The sequence below is a fragment of the Solanum dulcamara genome, chromosome 2 (assembly GCF_947179165.1).
Source record: "Solanum dulcamara chromosome 2, daSolDulc1.2, whole genome shotgun sequence".
Lineage (NCBI taxonomy): Eukaryota > Viridiplantae > Streptophyta > Magnoliopsida > Solanales > Solanaceae > Solanum > Solanum dulcamara.
In genome coordinates, this window is record NC_077238.1 from 79,066,587 (window position 1) to 79,093,544 (window position 26,958).

Here is a 26,958-nt window from a genome sequence, read left to right on the forward strand (position 1 = left end):
CATTAAAATGAAAACATATTGTACGTTGGGACCAGAAAAAAGTATAAAATATAAAAATAAGAAGAAAAAAAAACTGAAGAATAAAGATCTGTAAGTGCTATGGTCTAGTAAACTATGGAAATTTAAAAATATATATTTTAGGTTTGATTTAATTTATTAATCTGATTTGGAAGTATGTGGATTTAATTAAGTTATCTAGCTATTAACTATTTTTTTGTTTGTAATTGTCGGTTAATTAGTTTACGTTCTTAAACCTTAATTTGACAAGTGTATCGATAATAATGATTCAGAAGTTCATAATGATATTTAAACTACATGGTACTGATAACTCCGCCTTAAAATACTTATCGTGTTTTTATTTATCGTATTATTTAAGAAAATATTGATATGTAGAGTTATTTGATTATTTTATTTTTATTTATATATTTTCATTGAATATTTATTTTATGTGTGTGTCATAATTGAGATATTGATAATTTTCTAAAGCAATTACTATTATTAATAAAACAAAATAAAATTGTATCTTTAACTCTTAAAATATTAAATATTTTAAAATAAATATATTTCTTAAGAACCACAAGTATTTTAAGATGATAATATATTGTAATTTGTATGCTTTACTTTGTGCAATAGCCCAACGAAATTAAATATTCTGTTTATCTTTCTTAAGTCAAATTTTCCGTCTTAACTTTTTTAATGTCGTTAAAGTAAAAGTGACATGTCATAGGATCTATCTTTTTATTCAAAGAAAATGTTAAACTAATAGCAATACATTAGCCAAGGGATGATTGACATAATTAATAATTTTAATTAAATTACTAAATATTTTCAATAGTTATATTTAAAATCTAATTTCTTGCATTTGAGGTCGTATCAAATATACTTCTTTCATTTTATTTTAATTGTCATGATAAGATTTTGCACAATCTTTAATAAAATATTAATTAGGAGCATTATTTAATTAATATACCCCCTATTAATTCTTTGATCTTTATTTATTTATGTACCTCTTAATTCTAGAATAATTAATGTGAAGGGTAAAATTGGAAAAATATAATTAATTCTTTCTTGATTGTTTAAATTGACAACTATTTTTAATACACATGACAACTAGTATGGGACGGGGGGGGGGGGGAGTAATATATTTAGTGTAATTTTATATATGGAGTTTGGAGAAAGTAAATTATATGCAAATTTTATTCCTACATCATGGAAGTAGATGTTATTTTTGAAAGACCGTCGACTCGAATAATGCACATCAATGTAGTTAAAAAGAAAAATATAGAAGAAAAGAAGACACAACAAATAATAGAGAAAACATAACATAGCATCAAAAAGCGATAAGCTATAACATTAATCAAATAGTGCGATAACTGAAGCACATGAAATAACAAAGAGTAACAAATTTTGAAAGGCAGATAACTACGAGAAAAATGCTACTACTACAGGTATGAACGAAGAAGCGGATATTGTACACCAAATTATTACCAAGTCGATCTATCCCGCCGGAAATTAAAGTCGAGACAACATTCAATTACCTACTACTCTTCTATCCTAATATGTGATCTTCATATATAAATATAAATATATATATATATATATATATATATATATATATATATATATATATATATTTGTTTTATGTCCTTTGTAAGTTGAAGATTTATCATATCCTGTCTAATCATATCTCCCAAATATTTCATCGACCTAACTCTACCTCTCCTTAAATCCACCACAACCAATCCCTCGCAATTCCTCACCGTAGCACAAATGCACCTCCTCTTGATCACATGCTTGAACCATCTCTATTTCTTTTTTTCGTCTTATTTATCACGAAGATCTCTCCTACCTTATTAACAATGTAAAATCTTAAATTCATAAATGTCAAATCAAGAATTCGTTTAATTAGTTAGTAAGCCGCTTGAATTTTTCACCTTAAAAATTTAAGTAATACTTCTAAGGTGAAATTCTACAATAAAAATTAAGCAAATTAATTTGACAAACAAAAGAAGACATTCAAGTCAAGACAAAAAGGTATAGTATACACATATTTTTATTTTTTTTATTTAAAAAAAGTACATTCAATCATGCATCACAAATTGAATATTTAAATTTGAATTAATTAAAACGGAAGTTGATGAACTGATTACTTCATATTTGTTCAAGGAAATCTATAATATAAGACTATTTCTTACTTTTTAATAATATAACTATAAACTAAAAATATTATTTAAAACACTGGAAACTATTTTGAAATTTATAATGTTTGAGAATTTTTCTTTAGACAAAGAGTCAAATAACTTTGGCTTTGACTCCGAAATTTTCTTATATATTTGAGTATTGTAATTATAAAAATTATAAGATAATATTTTACGTAATTTCTTATTATCTAAAAGTTATATAAAATATATTAAGAAATTTACATTCGAACTAAAATTGAAAATTAAAAGGTTTGATCCTTGTATTTAATCAATTCTTTCTTTTAGATAGCGTCATTCTTGTGGTGAATTGTGTTTTTTTTTTACTGAATTCTAAATTATTTTTTGATGGTAGAATAGAGAAAATACTAATTAAATGAGAATTATTATTTAATATTGGTAAATTTACTTGAAATATTTTTTTCAGAAAATAAATTTATACTCTATTGGCAGCATTTTCTTCTACTCGATTTAAAAACTCAAGTTTTGGGACCAAAACATAAACTAATGATTTAATCACTAAGGAATGTGATGGGATAGCTGATATTCTTTTTGCATTTATTAAAGGTCAATGCTTATTTAGTGGAAATTTAAAGACTGTTCTAATTGTTTTGTTCAATTTTTTGTTATTAAAAAATGACAATTTTTTTGTACTTTCAAAAAAATATAAAATATAGTTATATTTGTATTTGTTTGTTTTTTTAATAATAAGCACATATAACATATATATTTATATATTCAAAACTCTAGCAGTGAGCAATTTCTTAATATAAATGATAATAAATATCTAACATACATATAACATATATTTTTACGTGTTGATTTTCCATACATATATAATATACATTGCTCATACAGTAGATCTACATATACAGTTTATAGAACATATGTATTGGAGGATCTAATTGACAATATATGTAGTTGATGTCTTCACATACATAAACATACACATTCAACTTCTACTTTAAAAACATATGCATATAAATATAATAAAAGTAAATATTAAAGTTGCCCGATTTTAATCAGGATGAGATATTATTTACATAAAAAGATATCAATCATCAACGCTATTTATAAAAACAAACATCCAAACAACGCCATTTATAAATTTTTCCATTAACAACTACCTCTTAACAATAACAATAATTATAATGTATTTAGTGTGATATTATAAAATAAAATTTTAGAAACATATAAAATACATATATCATATCTCTTTAATAAAAATAAATAAAAAATGTCAATAAAAGACACTTGATTGCATTAGTGAGCAAGGTGGAGCATATGAGATTGAGTAAGCAATACGTGGAAGGCAAAGATGGGTTGAAGTGTACACTTCAACTCCAACAAAAGCTGATTCGAATCCGGCAAGTGGAGCCCCAGTATCTATCATGGACCAAAATGCGGCATCCACCTATTCCCTATCAAAGTCGGATTTTTAAAAAATAATTCTTTTATATGAATTTATATATTACATAAGAAATACTTTAAACTTTTATATGTAAATTTATAGTAAATCATGTATGGTGAAAGATAGATAAATTGAATGCTTCTCATCAGCGGGTGGATACAAGATTTTCTATCAGGGGTTTAAAAAATAAAAATAGCATATTCAGCAAAAAATGAACTGGGGATAATATTCGCTATCCAAATTACACAATCTAATATTATTAAATTATCTTTTCTTTTTTTAATTGAAGTGATTTAAAATTAATATATATATATATATATAAAAATATAAAAGATCTATTATATAGATATACACAATGTATTCGAGTAAAACCCCAAACACCCACGTAAGTCCACCCTTACTTCTCATTAAATGAAATTTCTGATTTTTGCCAGTATATTTGTGGCTCTAGCTATTTTCCTCATCAATGTCCACTTAACAATTATCTTATCCTATATAAACATACTATGTAATTATGGTCCCCAAATAGATGACACATATTTCCACTTGAATCATCTTTTCTTCATTGTCCTCCCATTACATTATCACCGCCCACTTATTCCTTTTTAACTGAAAATACATTATATTTTGACCTTTATAGTGGAGAATAAACAAGAAAAATATTTACATAAACAATGTTTGTGTTGAATTTGACTACAAAATAACTTATATCTTGCATATCATATAAGGAGGGAGGGCTTCTTTTTTAAGTTTTTAAGTCAAATCCTTAAAAGTAAAATGATAAAAAATTAAATTATGAAAAATACATAACGAGAAATGGTTTCATTAGTAGTATTATTCTTAACCCAAGTTTTCCACTCATCATTCATCAAATTAATTAAGCCTAATACCAATATATTAACTTAAAAAAATTTATCAATAAATTTAATTAAATATTATAATTGAGTTCTGTATTCATTGTGTGGGGTTTGGGGGGTGCGCGGGTAGTGTGTGCATTACACATTTCTTATCAACTTTGAGCCAGCTGTTGCCCAGTAATTGTGATAATAATAAACAAAAATAAAATAGGATTTTGTATTTTCTATATTTCACATAAAATCTTTGGACAGTTGGAGAAAAGATCCACCTCTTTACAATTTCTATGTCCATTTCTCTAAAATATAATTAGCATTACTAATCATCAACATAGGCAGCAAAATCAAAAGATCTTTAATCTAAGCTTCATTAGCAAAACCCATGTTAATTAAAAACCTAAAATTAGAGTTTCCCTTCTTCAAGAAAAACCCTCTAATTAAAATCAATAACAAAATTATACACTTAATTAACTAATTAATTAATTAAAATTACTTAAATCATAATGTTATAGATCTTTCCTTAAATCCACCACAACGACGCTAACATTATCAGTACTCCGCCTAGCCAAGGCTAATTTCGTCAATAAAATGGATGCATCAGAACAAGCCTTGTCGGAGCTTTCTCCGTCACCGGTCACCGTGTTGTCATTTTCCGGCGAACCCGCCGGAGACGGTGGCCTCCTTGATTGCAAGCACATACGAGCCACGCCACATGCGGTCTCGTTCGATACGACGTCCCATAATCCGTCGCTGGCGAGTATCAAACACTCGTCTTCATCGGTTCGTTCTGTTATGGTCACCTCTGGTTCTGATATAACATATGGTTTCAAATAATTGTCCCCTGTATTTAAAAAGTTCAAACAAATGTTATTTTATGCTTTCCAAATTTTGGTAAATGTAGTATAGATGCAATTATTATGCATACCAATTGCTCGAGACATTGCCAAAACGCCGAGAACTCTAGCACCATCCCAATATATAACACGGCCACCAGCTTCTTGTATTCGATTCAATTCATCGGGTCGATCAGGCTGTAAGGCACAATTTCAAGGTTATTTATCTGGAAATAAATTAAAATTTGGGGAATACCAGATTTTGAAGAATTGAATATTTCAAAGCACCTTATGATCGATTGAAAGAGGGATAGCGACGCCGTTTCTGCAGAGAACAGCACGAGAATCACCGCAATTAGAGACGACGATTTTGTCCGGGGTGACTACAGCAACAACAGCAGTTGATCCAACGGCATCACACTGTGGAGTCTGAAGTTCACACCTACATTCGGAACTAGATGTAGAAGATCCGTTGGAAAATTTCACAACTTCTTTATCCATTAGAGAAAAGCTCTGTATCATTGCTTCTTTCCATGGGGTTTCTTCCTTTTCAACCTCGTTTTTCACTATCTCATGCATTCGATCTTTACATTTCATCGCCACCTACATAAATCAAACGAAGTTCAGCAAAAATTGACGCAAAAAAAAGAAGAAAGAAAGATAACAGAACAGTATTAGTTCAGTCAATTTGTGGGTATTTACATGTGAACAGCCATGACCATCGTATACACCGAAGAAATGTAAATTGCTTGAGTTTTCACTTTTCTCCTTGCAAAAGGAAGGATGAATCGCTACGGCATCTTCCATATCTCTTCTTCTTCCACATACAGACGTCATACCAAATTTAGGTAAATCAGGCTCAATTTCAATCGATTGAGAACCAGATTCAGACAGATCAGGCACTTTAGTTTCAGTTTCATCAGCCACCACCAACGCTGGTGGTGGCAACAACGAAATCGTTACACTAGTTTCCAATTTCTGTCTCTTATTATCAACAACTTTTTCAATCTTATGCCTTTTCCTTCCATTTTCCTGTACCGCAACCGATGCTTCAGCATCGGTTGGTACAAAACGGAACTGATGAATTTCCATTCTTCTTCTCCTTACAGATTCTGAACTTGGCTCTACTCGTGTAGTAGCCTCTGTTTCAGCTATATTAACACCACAGCACATACCAGCCATTATAATCAATTATAACTTGAAGATTTTTATAGCAAAAAAGAAGGTGAAGACACTAACAAAATTTGAGGAATGCTAGAAATATTTCTGATTAGTTATGAAGACTGAATTATAGTGGGGCTAATTTCGGGCAGATGCTGCCCCCTATTGCCCGTCACCGTCTATGGGCAGAATGAGACACGTATTGTTGTTGTGACGTAAGATTCTTAATATAAAGATCCATAGATCATGACCGTCCATTTGTTTCACAGATACAAACCACGTGTGAAGCAGATTCTATTGTTTTGAATTTACGTGGGCCAATGACAAGGAGACACGATATAGTTTGCTGGTCTGACACGCATGTGGCCCTTAAAGACAACCACACGCCGATTATTCGACTTTCTAAGGAGAAACACAATACGTGGCAACATCTTAGAATACCAGATCTGTGTTTGTTCCACTCGCCTTTTTTAGCGTTTGTACGTCACCTTCTTAGTTTAAGCCATCTCCCGCATTTAGTGTAAAATATGGTGCAAAGTTACTCCAACCCACTCCAAATTTTACATCAAATTTGATGTTATACTATTGATCACACCAATTATACTTTTTAAATATTTTATTATATAATACTTTTAATTAAACATTATATAAATTATATGTTTTAATTAAATTTTATTATTTATACGTAATATATTTATAATATTAATTTTAGATTAAAAATTTAATATTTTTTATAAATTATTTTCCTTTACTTAAATTTTTTAAAATTAAATTTATGAGAGCACCATTGTGATCTTGAAGTTGAATATTCATGTAGAACTTAAAATAAAATTTTTAATTGCGTAATATTTATTTAATTATATTTCGTTAATGATTTCACTTTTATTTGTGTTATCCATTATTATGTATAATATGTAATATTTGCTAGCAATTTATATAATTTGAAAAATTATGATATAAAATAATTTTATATTAAACGACTATAATTTAAAACAATATGAAAATTATATATAGTGAATGTTTTTTAGAAAGAATTTTGTTTTATGAAATAAGAAATAATAGTATAATAATGAAAAGGAAAAGAGAATCTTTTTGGTATAAAATTTGATGCAGTGGGTTGAAGTTGGTTCACACCAAATTTGGAGATGCCCTAAAGGTCTACTCAGTTATCCATGCAATGTTCTTTTAATACGGGAGATGAGATATATATATATTTTTATCGTCTAACAAATACTGGCATATAATTGCCGTGGGCTTTAATGTTACTAATATTTAGTTGAGAAATTTTCAAAACAGTAATTTTTTAGTATTTAATAGGATTCAATAGCTATATTTTAGCATTTATTGAAAATGACAATAATTTGACTTGCTATTTAGACACTTTTTGTACTTTTTTATTTTTTTACTTAATAGAATACAAGTAATTAAAAAAAGATTGAAGAAAATTATAGGAGAATATCTTTCAAATATGGTAAATGCTAATTGCGTTACTTATTAGGAGATCAAAATAGGAGAATTCTCAACGTCAAACTTTGTTGTATTCGAATTTGATATTTGCTTCACCCCCTTCTAGATCGTTTCTGAATATTTTTACGAACAATCATGACAAAATATACCGTCACTAAATTTTACTATTCACATGAATAGTACTTTTTACCAAATTTTACTATTCACAAAAATTTACTATTAACAGATAGTACCTTTACATAAAATAGACAGAATAATCGAGGGCTCTGATACCACTATTCAGGGAGAAAGCATCACAACTAAAGTTTGATATGATAATAAATAATAAAAATAAATTTGACAAGATAATTTTATGTGAAAACCCCTCAAATAGATAGAGGGGAAAAATCATGGGGTAGAAGGATCGTACTATGATAATATGGGAGTACACTGCTCTCAAATACAAGGAGAAACCAATAATTAACACTTCTTTCTTGTAAAAGAAACAACTACTAAAGAGGACATTCAAGACTACAATATTTATCTTGGTGTATAATTCTCTTTGTATTTTTACTCTCTTTTTCAAAATGAATCAAATGAGGGCAAGAGGCCCTCTATTTATAGTAGAATTAAAACGCGTAAAAAGAATGAGTATATGCGTTTTCGTGTTTTAAAACGCATAAGGAAAGTGTAAGGAAAGTCTGGCAGTTGAAAATGTGTAAAAGGAGGTTGCTGCCTACCTTTTACTTTTCCTTCTTTTATTACTTTCTCTAGCCTCTTTGTTTGACTTTCTATCACTCCCCCACTTGAAGATTTAATTGAGAATCAACTAAGTCTCCACACTATCCTTTCTACCCAATTACTGCAATGTTACGTTTCTACTAGGCCAATAGAAGATCGACACTATTTAAACTTGTTACTGTTGATCGGCTTTGTAAACATATTTGTTAGGTTTTCATTAGTGTGAATTTTCTGAATATCCACACTGCCTTCTTCCACCTTCTCACGAACAAAGTGATACAGAACTGGTATGTGTTTTGTCCTTGAATGAAATGCCGGATTCTTTGCAAGATGCAAAGAGCTCTGACTATCACAAAACAAAGCAACTTTCTCTTGTTTGTGTCCGAGCTCCTCTAGTAACATCTGCATCCATATTGCCTCTTTGCTAGCTTGTGTAGCTGCTACATATTCTGCTTCCGTCGTAGATGTAGCCACGATAGATTGCAGTTTTGAAAACCAGCTTACAGCTCCTCCAGCAAGAGTAAACACATATCTGTGGTGGACTTGCTTTTAGCAAGATCACCTGCATAATCTGAATCAACATAACCTTTAACAGTAAAGTCTGATCTTCTATAACACATTGCAATATCTGAGGTACCCCTGATGTAACTCAGGATCCTCTTAACAGTATTCTAATGCTCTCTACTAGGATTAGCCATGTATCGACTGATTTCTTCCACTGCTTGTGCAATGTCAGGTCTAATACATACCACGGCGAACATTAAACTTTCCATTGCTGATACATACGGTACTCGAGACATCTCCATCCTCTCTGCTTCATTGCTAGGACTCATACTTGAGGATAACTTGAAATTAATAAGAAGTGGGGTAGAAATAGACTTACAATCTTACATCTTGAAGCGTCGCAAGATTTTCTTCAAGTAGTTCTTTTGTGAAAGCCAAATCTTTCTATTATTTTTGTCCTGGTAAATTTGCATCCGTAAATCTTGTTTGTTGGTCCCAAGTCCTTCATTTCAAATTCCCTAGCCAACTGTGCCTTTAAATTCGTAAGACGATCTTTGTTGGGGCTTGCTACCAATATGTCATCAACATACAACAACAAAATAATAAAATCATCATCACCAAATCTCTTATAATAAACACAAGGATCTTAATTATGTCTGTTGTATCCAAGGCCTATAATGAAGGAATCAAATCTTTTATACCAACACCTCGACTCCTGTTTGAGACCATATAGAGATTTGTTTAACCTGCAAATCAAGTTCTCTTTTCCCTGTTTTTCAAAACCTTCTGGTTGGAGCATGTAATTTTTTTCTTCAAGTTCTCCATTAAGAAGTACAGTTTTGACATTTAACTGCTCCAATTACAAGTCAAATGTTGCACACATCGCTAGTACCACTCGAATTGTTGTGAGTCGAACCACCGGAGAAAATATCTCATTGAAGTCTATACATTCTTTCTGAGCGAATCCTTTTACCACCAATCTTGCACGATACTTCTCCACTTGATCATTACCATTACGTTTGATCTTGTAGATCAATTTGTTTCTAATGGCCTTCCTTCGTTATGGTAATTGAACAAGATCCCATGTTTTATTTTTATAAAGAGCTTCAATTTTTTCTTGCATTGCTGCCATCCACAGAGATGATTCTTGGCCTTTCATAGCCTCGTGAAAGGTTGAAGGCTCTCCATCTTCTGTTAATAGACAGTATGCAACATTACTCTCCATAAAATAATCTGAGTGCCAAGCTGGTCTCTCCCTGGTTGACCGTCGAACTTGTGGAGTTTCGATCTCAGCTTGCTCTTGTTCTTCGTACTCTAGTGCTGCTTTAGAAGAAACTAAAAATTCTTTTATTTCTTCAACTTCAACTGTAGTAGTCTCTGATTTTTCTTTTGAAGTGCTACATTCTTTTGCTTGTATTTTGTTTTCAACAAACACAACATTCCTGTTGATGACCATCTTGCGGGTAGTGGGATCCCACAAACGATACCCCTTGACTCTATCAGCATACCCTAAGAAAATGCATTGCCTAAATTTTGGGTCCAACTTTAATTTTTCTTGGGTGTTGTACATAACATAAGCAGGACTTTCGAATATATATAAGCGAGAATAATCAGCTGATTTTTCTATCCACATTTCCATTGGCGTTTTCAGTTCAATTGCAGTTGATGGTAAATGATTGATCACATAACAAAGTTTTTGACTGCTTCTGCCCAAAATGGTTTTTTCAATCCTGCAGTTGCCAACATAGCTCTTGTCCATTCCGAAAAGATTCTGTGAATTGTATTTTAATACCTTCTTGTTTACAGAAGTTATCAAATTCATCACCAGTGTATTCTCCTCCATATCTATCCTTAAATACTTGATCTTTTTTTCTCAGATTCAAGTTCTACCCGCGCTTTGAACTCTTTGAAGACTGAAAAAACATCTGTCTTTCTCTTGATTGGATACACCCAACTTTTTCTAGAGTAATTGTCGATAAATGACATGAATTATTTTGCTCCTCCTAAGGACTCCAGCGGTGCTTGCCAGACATCAGAGTGGACCAAATTTAATATTTTCTTGCTTTTAACAGAGAAACAGCTAAACTTCAGTTTATTTTGCTTACTGGTAACACAATGCTCACAAAAGGGTAGTGAAACCTTTTTGAGTCCTGGAAGAAGCTTTTGCTCAGCAAGAATCTTCAAACCTTGTTCCGATATATGGCCAAGTTTACGATGCCATATCATCGTTGATTCTTCAAATAAACTTGCTTACGCGGTTGATGCTTCTCCTTCTTGGTGTATTTCACCTTTAAGCACATATAAATTTGCAACAAGTTTTTCTGCTTTCATCACTAGAAGTGCTCCTTTGGATATTTTCATGAGTTCACCATGAGTCTTATATGAACATCCATTATCATCTAATTTCCTCAAAGACAATAAATTCTTCCTCAAGTTTTTTACATGTCGTACATCCTAGATGGTGCGTATCGTGCTATCATACATCTTTGTTTTAATAAAATCAATACAAATAATATCCAAAGCATGATCATCTCTCATGAACACAGATCCTCCAGAGATAGGTTTATATTGATGGAACCATTCTCTTCGAGAAGTCATGTGCCATGTTGCTTCTGTGTCCATGATCCAGACATCACTGAAATATTTTCCGTCTTCATTATTTGATATTGCTTCACTACATAAAATATCGCCATCATCCGAGGATACTTGCAACATTCCCTTAATCATTTGATAACTCAGGATGTTCACTCTTCTTCTTGAACCGACAATCTTTCTTGAAGTGCCTTTTCTTGCCACAGTTGTAACACTTGATATTCTTCTTACTTCTTGATTGAGATCAACCATGATTGTGACTCCCATTGGGGCCATGTTTCGTTGGTTTTCCTCTCGCCATCATCAAAGCTTCAGCTTGCTGCGAACTTACTTGTCTGTCTTCCTTATTTTTGCGCCGATTTTCTTCTTCTAAGACGGCGGCTGCAATTTTATCGAAAATTAGACTGTCTGTATTATTCGTCAGATTGATGATGAGTTGATCATACGAGTCAGGTAGACTTTGAAGTAGAAGCTCCGCACGTTCAGTCCCCTCTATTTTGCAACCCATTATTGTAAGTTGCGAAAATAGAGTATTCAAAGTGTTGATGTATTCAGTAACCGACATTGACTCTTCCATTTGAAGAGTATACAATCTTCTTTTTAAGAAAATTTTATTATGCAAAAACTTGGCCTCATATAATCCCATAAGAGTATCCCATATTTTCTTCGCCGTCCGATTTTCAGCCACACTAGGTAACACTTGATCAGCTAGTGCCAAGTGTAGATCAACAACTGCATTGTTGTCTATGTCGTTCCACTTGCTATAATCAGTGAAGTCTGTGGGCCTGCCTTCAATTGCAGCTAAGCAATTGTCCTTTCTCAATATCGCTTTTATTTTCATTTTCCACAATGAGAAATTAGTTTCATTGAATTTATCAACATCAAACTTTGTTGTATTCGACATTGTTATTTGCTTCACACCCTTCTAGATCATTTTTGAATATTTTTGCGAACAATCGTGATAAAATATACCGTCACCAAAATTTACTATTCACGTGAATAGTACTTTTCACTGAATTTTACTATTCGCAAAAATTTACTATTCACAGATAGTACCTTTGCATAAAATAGACAGAATAACTGAGGGCTCTAATACCACTATTGGGGGAGGAAGCACCACAACTAAAATTTGATATGATAATAAATAATAAAAATAAATTGGACACGATAATTTTATGTGAAAATCCCTCAAACAGATAGAGGAGAAAAATTATGGGGTAGAAGAATCTTACTGTGATAATATGGAAGTACACTGCTCTCAAATAGAAGGAGAAAACAACAATTAACATTTCTCTCTTGTAAAAGGAACAACTACTAAAGAGGACATTCAAGACTACAATATTTATCTTGGTGTATAACTCTCTTTGTATTTTTACTCTCTGTTTTTCTGAATGAATCAAATGAGGGCAAGAGACCCTCTATTTATAGTAGAATGAAAACGCGTAAAAAGGAGTATACGTGTTTTCGTATTTTAAAACGCGTAAGGAAAGTGTAAGGAGAGTCTGGCAATTGAAAATGTGTAAAAGGAGGTTGCTGCCTACCTTTTACTTTTCCTTCTTTTATTACTTTCTGTAACCCCTTTGTTTGACTTTCTTTCAATGTCTACTTATGATTTATTTGTCCTAGTTTATATAGGAATAGATTTTTTAATCCCAATTTAATTTGATTTTTTACTATTATAAATAGGAATGTTATTAGATTATTTTTAATACACAGATATACATAAGATACACGAAAAAATATAAATAGAAAGATCAAGAGAGATCTTGTAGTAAGATTCAAGAATTCTTGAGTTTATAAATAAAATATTTACCTTCAAATTAATATTAGAACTTTTACGATCTTGGTAGAGAATCAAAGAGTTTCGTTGCCGGCGAGAGGTTATGACCCATATATGTCGTCTGTCTGGCCAATGATCATGATGAAAACACTGGACGAATGATATATGCATGAAAACATAATGCTAGGAGGAAGGACTTACAAAATATTGCAGAGTTAAAGAAGTGTAAGCAAACATGGTACAAGAGCAAAAAACTTTTGTCTAATTAAAAGTTAGAGAAAGTTAAAAAACAAAAAAAATGAGTTGGTGAGAAGAACATCAACGAGAGTTGGAGATAAGGTGCTTTAACGCTATATCGTACTTACGGGCCGAATAGATTGGACATACAGTCCGGGTAGATCGAGCCTTCGAGCCGGGTAGACTGTGCCTTTGAGCAGGATAAACCGAGCCTACTGGCCGGGTAGACCGTACATATAGTTCGGATAAATTGTGCCTTCGGATCGGGTAGATCGAACATATAGTTCGAGTAGACCGAGCCTACTGGCCAGATAGACCGGATATATAGTCCGGGTAGACCGAGCCTTCGGGCATGATAGATCGAGCCTATGAGCCGGGTAGATTGATCCTACGGATCGAGTAGACCATATCTATGGGACGGGCAGAAAAAAATTGAGGATTAAATAGAAGTTCTCCAAAACAACAACGACAACAAGAATGAATTTGAAGATTGAAGAAAAAGACTTTCCAATACAACAACAATGACAAGAAGAAAAAGGCAAGAGTATACAACTTTGAATTACGGGAGAATGTTGAAATAATAATTCAAAGTTCGTAGGATTTGTTATTTGCTATTTATTTAATTTATGTCTACGTATGATTTATTTGTCCTAGTTTATATAGGAATAAATTTTCTAGTCGTACTTTAATTTGATTTCTTACTGTTATAAAAAAGGATGTTGTTAGGTTATTTTCAATAACAGAAATACACAAGAATATACAGAAAAATACAAAATAGAAAGATCAAGAGAGATCTTGTAGTAAGATTCAAGAATTCTTGAGTTTATAAATAAAATATTTTCCTTCATTATTTAATTGGGAAAAAAGTCAAAATTACTCCTAAACAATGTGAAATAGACTATTTATATCCTTTGTTACGTTTTGGTATCAAAAATACCTTCGCCGTTATTCCAAGAGACCACAAATATTGTCAAGAGTTAACAAATCAATTTTTTCTGATGTGGCAATCCATGTAGGAGTAATCCTTCTACCTAAGTGTTGCCAACTAGGATTCGCTACAAGAAACTAGACATTTAGTTTTGTCTCCACAAATCCCAGAATATTGTCATTAAACTAAAGGTTCTCGCTGATTTTTAGTGACAACTAAAAATTACAATAGCCACAGATTTTTAGTGGCAATTATTACCAATTAAAGTGGTATATTTTGAAGCTCAAAATTTCATTGCAATTCTCAATTAAAAATTCTTTTCGCTTAAAGATATTAGATTATTTTATTAGAAGATGGTCAAAATTGCCTCTAAACTATATGAAATTGGTCTCTTATACCTTCTATTATATTTTGGCGTCAAAAATTACCTTTGATGTTATTTCAAAAAACCTCAAATATCATTAACAGTTAACAATTCAAATTTTTCGTGAAAACTTTTAACGGTGATATTCTAAATTTTATGGTGATTTTTATCGCGGCTAAAGATTCAATTTCTTATAGTGAATCTTGAGAGTATTTATATTTTTATAATGATTGAGGTATTTTTTTATTTTAAAATATAATAAAAGACATAAGGGATCTATTTCACATAAATGAGAAGCAATTTAATTTAAACCCTTTCCCATTATTTTATTACTTTTTCATAAAATTCAACAACATATCAATACCATCTTGATTTCAATTTGCTGTGTGCTACAAGGAAGTAGTTTTACACATTTAGCTGAATACCAGTGCGTGACGAACACGTCCATAGAACTACAAGTGGGGGAAACAGAAATTAAAAATGTTGCATTAATTCTTTTGTTCCATCCACTCCAGTTGTGAAACACTTTAAAAAGCGTCTACGTAACAAACGGACATATTGACATAGAGCCCGTTTGGATGGATCAACATAAAGCCTCTTTTTAGCTTTTGGATGTTTTTGTCTAATATTAATTTTAAGCCATAAAGTTTTTAAAGTCAGTTAAAAATGAAAAATTAGGATTTCTAATTAATTTTTTCTAAGCGCTTAAAGTCATCTTCTTTGATTATATAAATTACTTTTATATTCTTTATATTTTAACTAAATTCTCAAACTACATTTTTTATTCTTTTAACCCTAAAATTCACATCATTTTTCTCATTTAAGTACTTTTATCCAAATGCTCAACTGCTTATTTATAAAAATAACTTTCAGCACTTTAAACTTCTAAAGCACTTCATACATAAAAGTTATTTTTTTTAAGTTCATCCAAACGAGCTTATAGTCTCATCGAATGATTGAGATATTTCTATCTTTAATTAAATATTTCATAATTTAGCTTACGGAAAATCAAAAAACTCTTATGGTAAGCAACGCTTTTTAAATTGAATATAAATTTAAATTTAAATTTAATTAAATTTTAATATAAAATCAAGAAAAAATGTGTGTGGAGACTAGATATGTCAACATTAAATTGACGCTTGCGGACTATCTGAAGTTTGATTAACCCAGGATGACAACACGTGTCTCAATGTTACGTGTCAATGAAGCTGCAAATTAGAAATTTAAAAAACCAAATTAGAAATTGTCAAAAAAAATTAAAAAAAATTTAGGAGGATGTATCTCTCACCCAACCACCTCCTTGATATTCAATTAGTTCGAGGCCTCTTACGTGTCTTAATTTGTGGCGTTTTTCATCAGGAAAAAACGATTCTTTTTATTATGTTCAACTCCTTAAATACGTATTTAAGTTTGAGTAAAACGAGTAAACCAATCAATATAAATTGTAGTATAATGGTGAAATTATTTTATTCTTTATTAAAAATTTTGAATTTAAGTTTTGGAAATGGAAAAATGTTAGGTTGAGAGCGTTACTCCCGAATGAGCTTTGTAATAGACGATTTAAATTAAATCGGAGTTCCACAAATTTCGAACTGAAAAATCAAAATAAAAATAAAAATGAGCAAATAGCTATGTCTTTTCAAAAGCTATGTTCGTTCAACTCATTTCATTCAACTCCTTTGATTAAAACTTGAAATATGAAAAAGATTTTGGTATTCTCTTTTTAAAAATTATTAAGAGCAGGGAAAGAAAAAATGAGAAGGAGATTACGATGTGTGAATTGAACCCTTATCACATTTTGATATTCTCTTTATTTTAAAATAAGTTGTGTTTTTATTGTTTTTATTTGTCTCAAAATTAGTGGTGTTTTGCATAATTAAAAAGATATTAATATTGTTTTTTTCAATTTTATCATTATTTAAATAAAGTAAATTTTACATAATCAAGAATTAATTATTTTTTTTCATTCATATTTATTTGTCCATTAATGACTTGCATTGTCCTTTAAAAATAATAAAATAGAATAACAATTTTATTGTATCACCTTTTAAATATAAAAAAATCATTACTTTGAAAATTGCATTAGGAAATGAGTATAGTTAATAGCAAGGGTAAATTTATCTTTTGATTTGTCAGAAATGAATAGTATTTTTTAATATAGTGGACAAACAAAAATGGATTGAAAGAGTATTTAAGAGTTGCATATTTTTCAAAGTATTTATTAAAGCAAATTAGTAAAGATAATTATACTTTTTAAAAATGAATGATTTTTTTAAGGGGTTGTGTCCAAATTAAAAATATCATTTATTTTAAAATGGAGATAATAATACTCCCTTCGGGCAATTTTACTTATCTTCCTTTCTAAAATTAGAAGGTTTAAAATCGTTGCAATATTAGAAAATTAAAATATAATCGAGTATATTCTTTTCATTTTATCCCCAATAATACTTATTCTTTGAAAAAATAAACATTAAATAATTAACACAGAAAATTTAACTGAAGATGACACATATATATGCTCCAAGATTGTGATTGTCTAATTTAAAATCTCTTTTTATTTATTGAAGAGAAATTTTAAAAAATCATTAAAGAGAGATTATTACTTTAAATTATTAAAAATAATTTTAAAATTGACATAATGGTCAAAACGTATAGCTTTTTAAGAGGCATATAAATAAAAAATATGACATGTAAAATGGTCTATAGAAAATAATATTTTATAGAATTTATATTTTTTATAGAAAATATACTGCATTGTGGACGTTCATTGAATTAATCCTATGATTTTTTAAAGAAATTTACAATCAAGCACACAACTTAAAAGTAGCTCAAACAAACATATTACAAGTAGCTTAAGTAAGCGCTTGCACGCAATTTTTAAAATGTCTTACAATACTTCCTCAAAAGCCTTGCAATAACTTCTTTTCCTCGTAAATAAAAAGCTAACTAAGTATATTTGTACAACAATTTATATATATATAGATATGCGCTATCTTCTTTAGCTATGTATGTTATTGTCTTGTATTTTTGTCATTATTATCTCATAATATGCTATCAATATGAGATTCTTCATCTCGAGCAAATATTTGAAAGCTGTGAATTAGATATTTTTTTTCCTGATTAATATAAATTTTTCGAGCTTGAATTTATAGTCGGCAAAAACTACATCTCTTGATCATATGGTATTGGAATTTATGCTCGTGCGGTGGATCTGATAAGTACCATAAAAAATAAACAACATGCATCAAATCAAGACGGTGTCAAAGCAATGATATTTTTATGCTATTACTTTGATGAAAGTTTGAAATTAGAATTTCTCATATTTAAAGATCTTCTTTCTTCATATTTATCACTTATGCATGTGTTAAAGGAGAAATTTTTTAACAGTACCACTCTCAACAATTAGAGTAGTAGAGCTATCAACAAGCTTTAGCTTACCCAATGATATTGATGAATTAAGTGAAGATAAAATAATATTCATATCAGCGTAATAATCAATAACACCATTATCAATGGCACACTGTCCACCACTTAAAAAATAATTTAAAATATAGATATGATCATCTGAAAATGATCAGCTTTCACAAGCACGATTTGATTGGATCCATTATGGTCATACGATTTTGAACCTATCCATAGGTACAATTCTTCAATGTTTAGAATTGTACTCTTAGTTAATTATGTGGTGAAAATATCACTAATTGATATGCTAATTTTTTAAATCATTAATTTTTCATGCCTTTAAATATGCTTTAACACAACGAATATCGAGAGATAAGATTCAAAAAATGTTCTAAAGTACTTACACATTTTCTTGCGTCCAAAACAACATATTATGTTTGAAAAAATCATTGCAGTCAAATTACTTGTTCTAATTTATTCTCGGAAATAAATCATAGGCTTGTTGTAGTTGCAATTAAAGATATATTAACCTCCATTTGTTTTTGTAGAAGCAACATCTTAAACAAGGTGCTAAACCATCATATTGACATACTTATACATTCAAATGATTATTTCATGTTCATCAAAAATATTTTTTTCGATAAATGTTATAAATATTAGATCTATTCTCTAAAGTAAATGTAATAAAAGCATAAAAAATTAAATGTACATTTAATTGTGAATATATCACGATTCATTGCTTCCAAAGAGGTAAATGATTAAGAAGAAATATTCTGAATTTTTAATATTTTATTTTGTGAAATAGTAAAAAAAATAATATTTTTTGAAGTAGTAAGATCTTAAATCTAATTTCGAATTAATAGAACTTTAAACTCTATTTCCAAAATAGTAGCACTTTCAACTTTGGATTAAATCCTAAAAAGTGTAACGTTGTAAAACAAATTCTTAAATAATTTATTTTTAGGAGAATGCAAATTTCTTATTGACTAGAAAAGTAAAATGGAGGGAATATCATAAATCTTTATTGATATACTTTCTCCATTCTATTTTAATTATCGGGATTACAAAAAATATTTGACTCAAAATATGTTTCATTCTAAAAATTAAGATAGAATTATCAAAAAAATTCTACTTTGTATTTAAAAATAAATAAAATAAAAGAGTATAATTTATTTTTTCAAAATAATAATAAATTATTTTTAATTTTTTTAATTTATATATTTTTTAAAATATGTAAAAAATAAATATGATTATACAAATACTAGATAAAAAGTTATGGGGTCAACGTCAAGTCTTTAAGTCAATAAATACAAAATACAAGTTTGTACATACTTTTTTTTTAGTATTTAACTATGATTACTTAACATATATTCTCACTTCATAAAATACTTAATAATAGAAATTTTACATGTTTTGATGTAAATTCTTTATTAGGGTGAGTACTTACCATCCAACTAAAACACATATTTTAAGATCAAATGATTTCAACTAAATTCTTTGCTTCTTCGATATACATACGTATTTGGAGGAAAAATTGAAACAATATCTATAAAATAAGGTCACACTTGTTAATATATAAATAATTTTATCTATTTAGTATAGACTTACGTGTTAAAATCATTAAGCTTTTAACCTAAAGTAGGATTACTTCATATTTTAAAAAAAAAATCATATAAATTTCTCATGTTACGGTTCTTGTAATTTGTTGTTCTTTTTAGCAAATTATTAGACTTGTCCTTTTCCAATTTATGTTCGTGCATTTATCTAATAAAACGAAAGGAGTATCTAGCTGACTTGTTTTATGAAATCCATAAATATACTGCATCCGTTTTATGTTATTTGGCCAATTAGGATCAAAAAAATATATTGCATTTTATCTGTCCATTTTAATAAATTAAGAAACTTTTTTTTTGGTTCATACTATTCTCAATAATAAATGACTATACAAAGTAATAATAATCAAATTTAAAATTTTAAAATATAATTAAAAAAATCAATGTAATATTTATAAGTTAATTTGTTAAAACATACCTCTAATTTTTTGTATTATTATGAAGCACGATAGATCATCAGGGATTGAATAAGATAAAACGGATGAGCATAAGAGTAATTTATTACTTTAATCTATTCACTATTTATATATGATGCTGTTATTTAGAGGTTAGGATTTAGTCGGGGCTCCACGATCTTTGAACATCGAGTGGAAATCAAAAAAAAATATGATGCCATTATTACTTAGGAAATCAAAACACATTTTTTATTTTTAAAATAATTAATACCTTTGTAAGAAGGTGAAAATATACATATTGTTTTTGGTTAGTGTCAACACAGCTGGTTGCACGTCGACCTGTCAACCAGTTGGGACCTAATTTACGGTGACACATACTTGTATAGGAACACCGTCTCCAAAAATAATTCATGAAATAAGTCGTATTTTAATTAAAGATTTAAAATTTAAAATTTTAAAATAGGATAAAATTATATTAATAGAATCGTCTTTAAAAATGAGTTATGTAGTATGTAAATTTGAATCATACCAATATACATGCAACCTCATTTTAAGAAAAAAAAGTATTTAAATTTTTGTTGATCAACAAACATGAAATATCAAAATATATTTTTTAGGAAAATGTGTTCCCCAAATATCAAACACACCCTAAATGGAGAAGCATCAATTTATCGAACACACATTAAAGGGTCGTTTAGTAGCTGATTTGAAAATGAGTTATGTAAGTATTAAATTTTTCATAAGTAATATCATGTTTGGTAGTTGATTAGGAGGTAAGCTATTCATATATAAAATTAATACGGTGTTTGATTTGTAATTTCATATAACTAATAGATGTATAATTTATGAGAAAGTTTACCACTTAAATGCATTTTTTTTCATTTTTTCTCGTTTCTGTGTAAATAAGAGGGGAAATAAGTTGGCCACTGAGAAACCGACACGTGGCACTCCGTTATACTCAAGGGCATATTTGGCCCAAAGTATAATGGTAAGGGTATAATTGGCCCTAAAGTATAACGAAGGGCATGAATAAACTATTTTTCAAAGTTCAGGGGTAATTTTGGCCCTTTTCCGTATAATATATTTTAAAACACTTATAATACATTTATATTGCATGCATAATTCAATTTTAATACATGGCAGATATATCATAATATTGCTATATATTGCTATAAATGATAATAAATAAAAAGTATCACTAAAATCAGTAATTATTTATTAAAAAATGTTTTTCCTAGTAATTTTTCCTTTACCTTATTATGTAATTTTTCCATTTTCATTCTATAATTCTATGTATATGGGCCATTCATTATCCATGAATGATAAATTGTGAAAATAGATTTGGGCTTTAAACTTGTATAAAGGCAGATGTCTACAACTTTGGCCCAGATAGATGACCACAAAGATTGTAGTAAGAGGTACACAAAACTTCATCAATAATGTCCATTAGTCCATTTTGTCTTAAAGAGTACTTTTATTTTAGAGTAACATAACACTTCTGTTTTGCATAGTTTGCACAGTTATAAGCTATAACACTTGTTTGAACGGTTCAAATAGAAGTGAATACAGAATAGGTAAGAAGTAGAAACCCTTATCAATTATCTTATTATAATTACAAGAGACAATTATCTTATTATAATTATGTTATGTATCGGAACATACATAATGAATCAGGACGTTGAGTGATGTATTCGAAATCGAGATGAGATGTATCGGGACGTTGAGGGATATATTCGAAATCGAGATGCGATACATTAAGATATTTTGGAATGTATTCGGATTCTACTAAATTTAAGGAATTTTTTTAATTTGAAAAAGAGTAGGGATAAAATGTAACTAACTCTTAATACTATGTGATATGTGTAATCCCTACTAATACTTTTAATAAGAGAAATTGACTCAAATTTGAGACTTTTAATTAATGATAGAGACAATAATATTCATTACATCTCTAAAGAAAATATTTAAATTGAGGTCAAGAAAGTTCATTTATCTAATGAGAGGGAGTTGCTCGGATGATAAACATTCCTTTGTATCAACGATAAAATTGTAAGTTCGAGTCAATAAAGTGGTCAAAAAAGTGGAAGTCCTTGTCCAGCGAGGGGTAAAAAATAAAATAAAAAATAATTAAAAAGGAAGTTAATTTATCTTTTTTGACGTTTGTATCCCTGTTAATTTTAAATAATTCCAATATTACCCTCAATTACAAAAATCCCTAAATCTAAGTTTACTTTTCCTTTTTCTTCAGATCTCTGTCTCCTCTTTCCTTTCCTCCATTTCTGCACACATTTTCTGCGTTTTCTTCTCCGCGATTTCAGTGGCTAACTGTAAGTTTACTTTGTTTTTTTCCCTCTTTTTCTATGCGATTTTAGTTATCTTCTCAGATTATCTGTTTTTTTACTTTTTTATTTGCTTTTGTTTCTGCTATAAATCTTCAAATGTTGGTGATGATTGAACTGTTTAGGCTGTTATTATTCATAAATTCTGTGAAATCAATGTCAGAAATGTATCATTTCCCATATGTGAATTTAAAATTCTCAATATGAATATCGGACACACAGCAGAAATCGCAAAAAAAAAGACAGGAAATAATCATATAACAAATTAGGATATAGCGATTAGATCTATGAGTGAATGACAAAAATGGTATCATATTTTTTATAGTAAGTTCAAAATAGTCTCTTTTAAGTGTTATATGTGTAGTTTTGGTCCTTTAAATTTATTAAAGTTAACATTTCTGATCCTGTCAAATATTTACCAAATTTTAATTGTGAAAATAAATGTATTTTTTTAATGTACGTAATATACAATACATTAACTTATAATATCTTATAAAAATAATATATACGCATATGCATTCCATTTTCTTAATGTTGTTATAGGAGCAATGTGTTATGTATAATTATTTGCAAAGACCTATTCAAATTTAAGTATTAATATTTTAAAGCTTCAGTCGTGCAAAATCCTTGAATTGAGTTATTCATGAATTCAATAGCTTTTAATCAAATTTTGTATATATATATATATATATAAATTTATCAAATGTATAAATATTTGAGTGGAAACTTAGTTATTGGGGTCGTATTAACTTTAGGTGGTTGTAGGATAAACTTTAAATCCTGAATCCTCATCTGATTGATTCGGAGAGAAAAAAATGTGTGAGGGAGCTGTCCCAAAACTCGGCACCACCATACACATCTCAGCGCTCGATGGGATCATCAATGTCAACTCCCTTTTCACGCTAGCCGTGTTCATCGGGCTAGCTTGGAATCCGCATGATCAAGGCAACAGTCTCTCCCAAGACCCGAGCTGTTTCGCGGAGCCCAAGGTCGCGGAGGACCTTGTAGCATTCCACGTTTACTCATTTAGTTGTTTCCTTTTTTCTAGCCTCATTGCGTTGTGCCTTAAGCAGGCAATTCGACTGGCTAAGTCAGCTCACTTCTCCACTGTCTTAAATCTTGACTTAGCCCTAATCAACAAAAACGCTCTACGGGTCGGGTACTTGGTCTCGGCTGCGGGTTCAGTTGTCGGGTCGGTGTTTTTGATGCTTGGTCTGATCAATGTGGTTCAAATCAAGCTTGGAACTTTGGGATGTGGGAGTATGCATACTTATGGAGCTGTTATTCCACTTGTAATTTTTGTTACATTAGGGCTCCTTATTTATGTTTGTACTGTTTTTTATGCTTTCACTCGTTAATTTAATCAATGTATACTTATTAACAACTTAATATATCAAGAAAACATTAAGTATATTTTCTATTATCCCTACATGCAAACTTCGACACGGTATAAATATCTAAATTTGATATTTTAAAATATTTTTTAAAGTTTATTAACTCCATTTATTGCATGTTTACATTTTTATTAGAAAATTTTGATGAACCAACTATTAGGAAAAATGAAGGGAAGCCTTGGAGCAACTCTAAAGTTATTTCTATGTAAGTTATGAGTTTGAGTTCTATGTTTACATCTTTATTAGAAATTTTTAATGGACCAACTATTAGGAAAAATAAAGGAAAGTCTTAGAACAACTATAAAGTTATCTATATGTGATTTATAAGCTATGAATTTGAATCATAGAATAAGCTACTGATGCTTGCATTAAGGTTTAGATGGGCGGCCCTTCTCTAAACTTTATGTAAATACGAATTGTTTAGTGCACCGAATTATTTTGTCCTAACTATTAGGAAAAACGTGTTGTTTCAGAGAAATAAACTTAAAACAATTGTGTTTGTTTTGAATTCGTCATAAATATGGAAAACACAATTTTTCATGATTGAAGAAAATTGTAACAAGGGTCCCAAATTGACAAGAGTTGTATTTCGTAGGAATTACACAAGTCTCATAGTTTTAAGAGCTAATTATATTCTATTTTTATTATTTTTTAAATAAATTTTTCAAAAATTTTTTTGATAAAATTCGAATACATCATGTACGTTTCGATACATCACGTAAAGTGATATATTCAACGTTCGAAACATCATGTAAAGTGATGTATTTTACGTTTCGAAACATCATGTAAAGTGATGTATTCGATTGATAAATTGTGTAAAGTGATGTATTCCAGGGGCGGACTTCGTTAAAAAATTACACCGTATATATAAGATAATTTTTTTAATTTATGTGTATATATTTAACATTGAACCCCCTGAACATAAGCCAAAGGACTAGCTTAGTGGCAAATGTGGTTCAATATTTTGCTTTAGCTTGTCTTAGCTCGCGAGTTCGAATCCGAATAAGCACATTTTTTTTGATTAGCGTGTTTAATTTTTTTTGAACCCCCTTCATAAAATTCCTGGGTCCGCCACTGATGTATCCGATCGATACATTGTATAAAGTGATGTATCCGAGAATAGGAGAGAATAGAGATTTTTATAATTTTTTCAAATGGTTAAATTTTTTAGAGAATATAATAAATAAATTGTTTTTCTAATTTTGTGGGACCAAGGAAACTGCACCGATTAATGACCCAATCCTTTTTTACCTGCATGAAATATAAGCGAGTTGAATTTTAATTTGTTTTATTCGGTTCCCAACTATAATATTTAGGGTTCGTTTCGACATAGTTTGAAATTAAAATTTTATTTAGATATACAATTTGAATTTTTTAAGTTGTAATTTTTTTTATAAGCATGAAAATCTGTTAATTGTAAAAATTGTCAAAACTACCTCAATTCTTATACAATCATACTAAATGAGCAAATCATAGTTTATAATTAAAGTATCAAAATATAACAATGTACCAAATTATTAAATCACATATAGAATTTCACAACTATTCATTGGTCCAATAAATCAACCATAATAGTAACTAATATTATTTTTTTGTTAAAACCCCTCCACATGAAATAATCAATCTCTTCACGTTCAAAATAAATCTTTTTTATTGAGATTTTATGATTTGAAATTGAAATTTTAATGCATATTTCATAAACAAGCGATAATTTTAAATGAGACTTTTAAATTTTATGACCTTTTTAAGTGTACTTACTAGGTGATGATGGATCAAAACTAGTTGAGAAATATTTGTGTTGGGCGATGGAAAATGGAAAAGGGGGATGTTTAGACATTAATCGATACCTTGTGTCGAAACTTGTCGATGGTGATGGCCCATCAACTGCACTAACATGCAAACTTTGTCCCCACGAAAACACACATCCCTAGAATGTTTGGAAGGGGTGAAAGTCCAACTTTTACCAAATACAAGAGCTACCCTAGACCTTCATGCAACCAACCATCAAATGACACATCATTGTGTTCAATTGTCATTAAAAACAAATCAATACCTAATTTCATCACTACAAACAGTGATTTTTCCATTGTAAATTAATGAAAAATTTATGTTATAACATCTGATTTTTTTTTTTTGCATTGAATTAGTTTATCGAAAAATGTAAAATAAAAAATAGATTCTCATGAGATTTGGATGTGTTGCAATGCTGACACTATTTCATCTTTAATCAACGCTCTTAGATTTGAGTCTTAGATATAATAAAAAAATAATCTGTGGGAGTACCACCCTTGAATAGATCTTGTAGTGCGTAATCTAAATTTAATCGAGGTTCTAATGCGGACTCCAAATATCTGGTGAGAAACCAATAGTGAAAGTTGGGGGAAAAACTATTATTCTCACCGTTTTGAAATATTTATCCTTTCAAGAGTCGAATTATTGGAATGCTGATCTATATTTTGATATATATTGAATTAAAAAAAATCTACTGTTTATAATGTTTTTTATCTAATTTTTAAATATCTAAATTATAATTTTAATATATTATATTAATTTAATTTCAAAAATTAATTAAATTGACTCAAAAAATGAAACATGACAATAGATGAAAGGAATATCTTGAAACATTCGTGACAATCTCATTTAATTTAACCTCAATCTAGAAAGAGAGTTTAATATTTTCCCGTAAATTAGCATAATATCGTCTCCACATACACATATTAATAGTGAGACTAGATGGCTAATAATTAATCTCATTCAATTTAACTT

General features: G+C 29.6%; 2 protein-coding genes across 3 annotated transcripts; one reads left to right on the forward strand and one right to left on the reverse strand.

Moving 5' to 3' along the window:
* Positions 1 to 4,670: 4,670 nt before the first annotated feature.
* Positions 4,671 to 6,561, reverse strand: LOC129880910 (protein phosphatase 2C 37-like). The gene is made up of 4 exons (XM_055955160.1): positions 5,999 to 6,561; positions 5,585 to 5,899; positions 5,389 to 5,494; positions 4,671 to 5,304 (listed from the first exon to the last, which is right to left on the reverse strand). The coding sequence occupies exons 1-4, from the start codon at positions 6,476 to 6,478 to the stop codon at positions 4,970 to 4,972; spliced, it is 1,236 nt and encodes a 411-aa protein (XP_055811135.1). The 5' UTR covers positions 6,479 to 6,561; the 3' UTR covers positions 4,671 to 4,969.
* A 16,123-nt stretch (positions 6,562 to 22,684) lies between these two features.
* On the forward strand, positions 22,685 to 24,211 carry LOC129877891 (uncharacterized). Of its 2 annotated transcripts, none has more exons than XM_055953427.1 (2): positions 22,685 to 22,786; positions 23,564 to 24,211. In XM_055953427.1, the coding sequence occupies exon 2, from the start codon at positions 23,614 to 23,616 to the stop codon at positions 24,154 to 24,156; it is 543 nt and encodes a 180-aa protein (XP_055809402.1). In that variant the 5' UTR covers positions 22,685 to 22,786; positions 23,564 to 23,613; the 3' UTR covers positions 24,157 to 24,211. The 2 variants fall into 2 exon arrangements, with proteins under 2 accessions (XP_055809402.1, XP_055809403.1); XM_055953428.1 differs by having other exon boundaries at positions 22,690 to 22,786; positions 23,554 to 24,211.
* Positions 24,212 to 26,958: the final 2,747 nt, after the last annotated feature.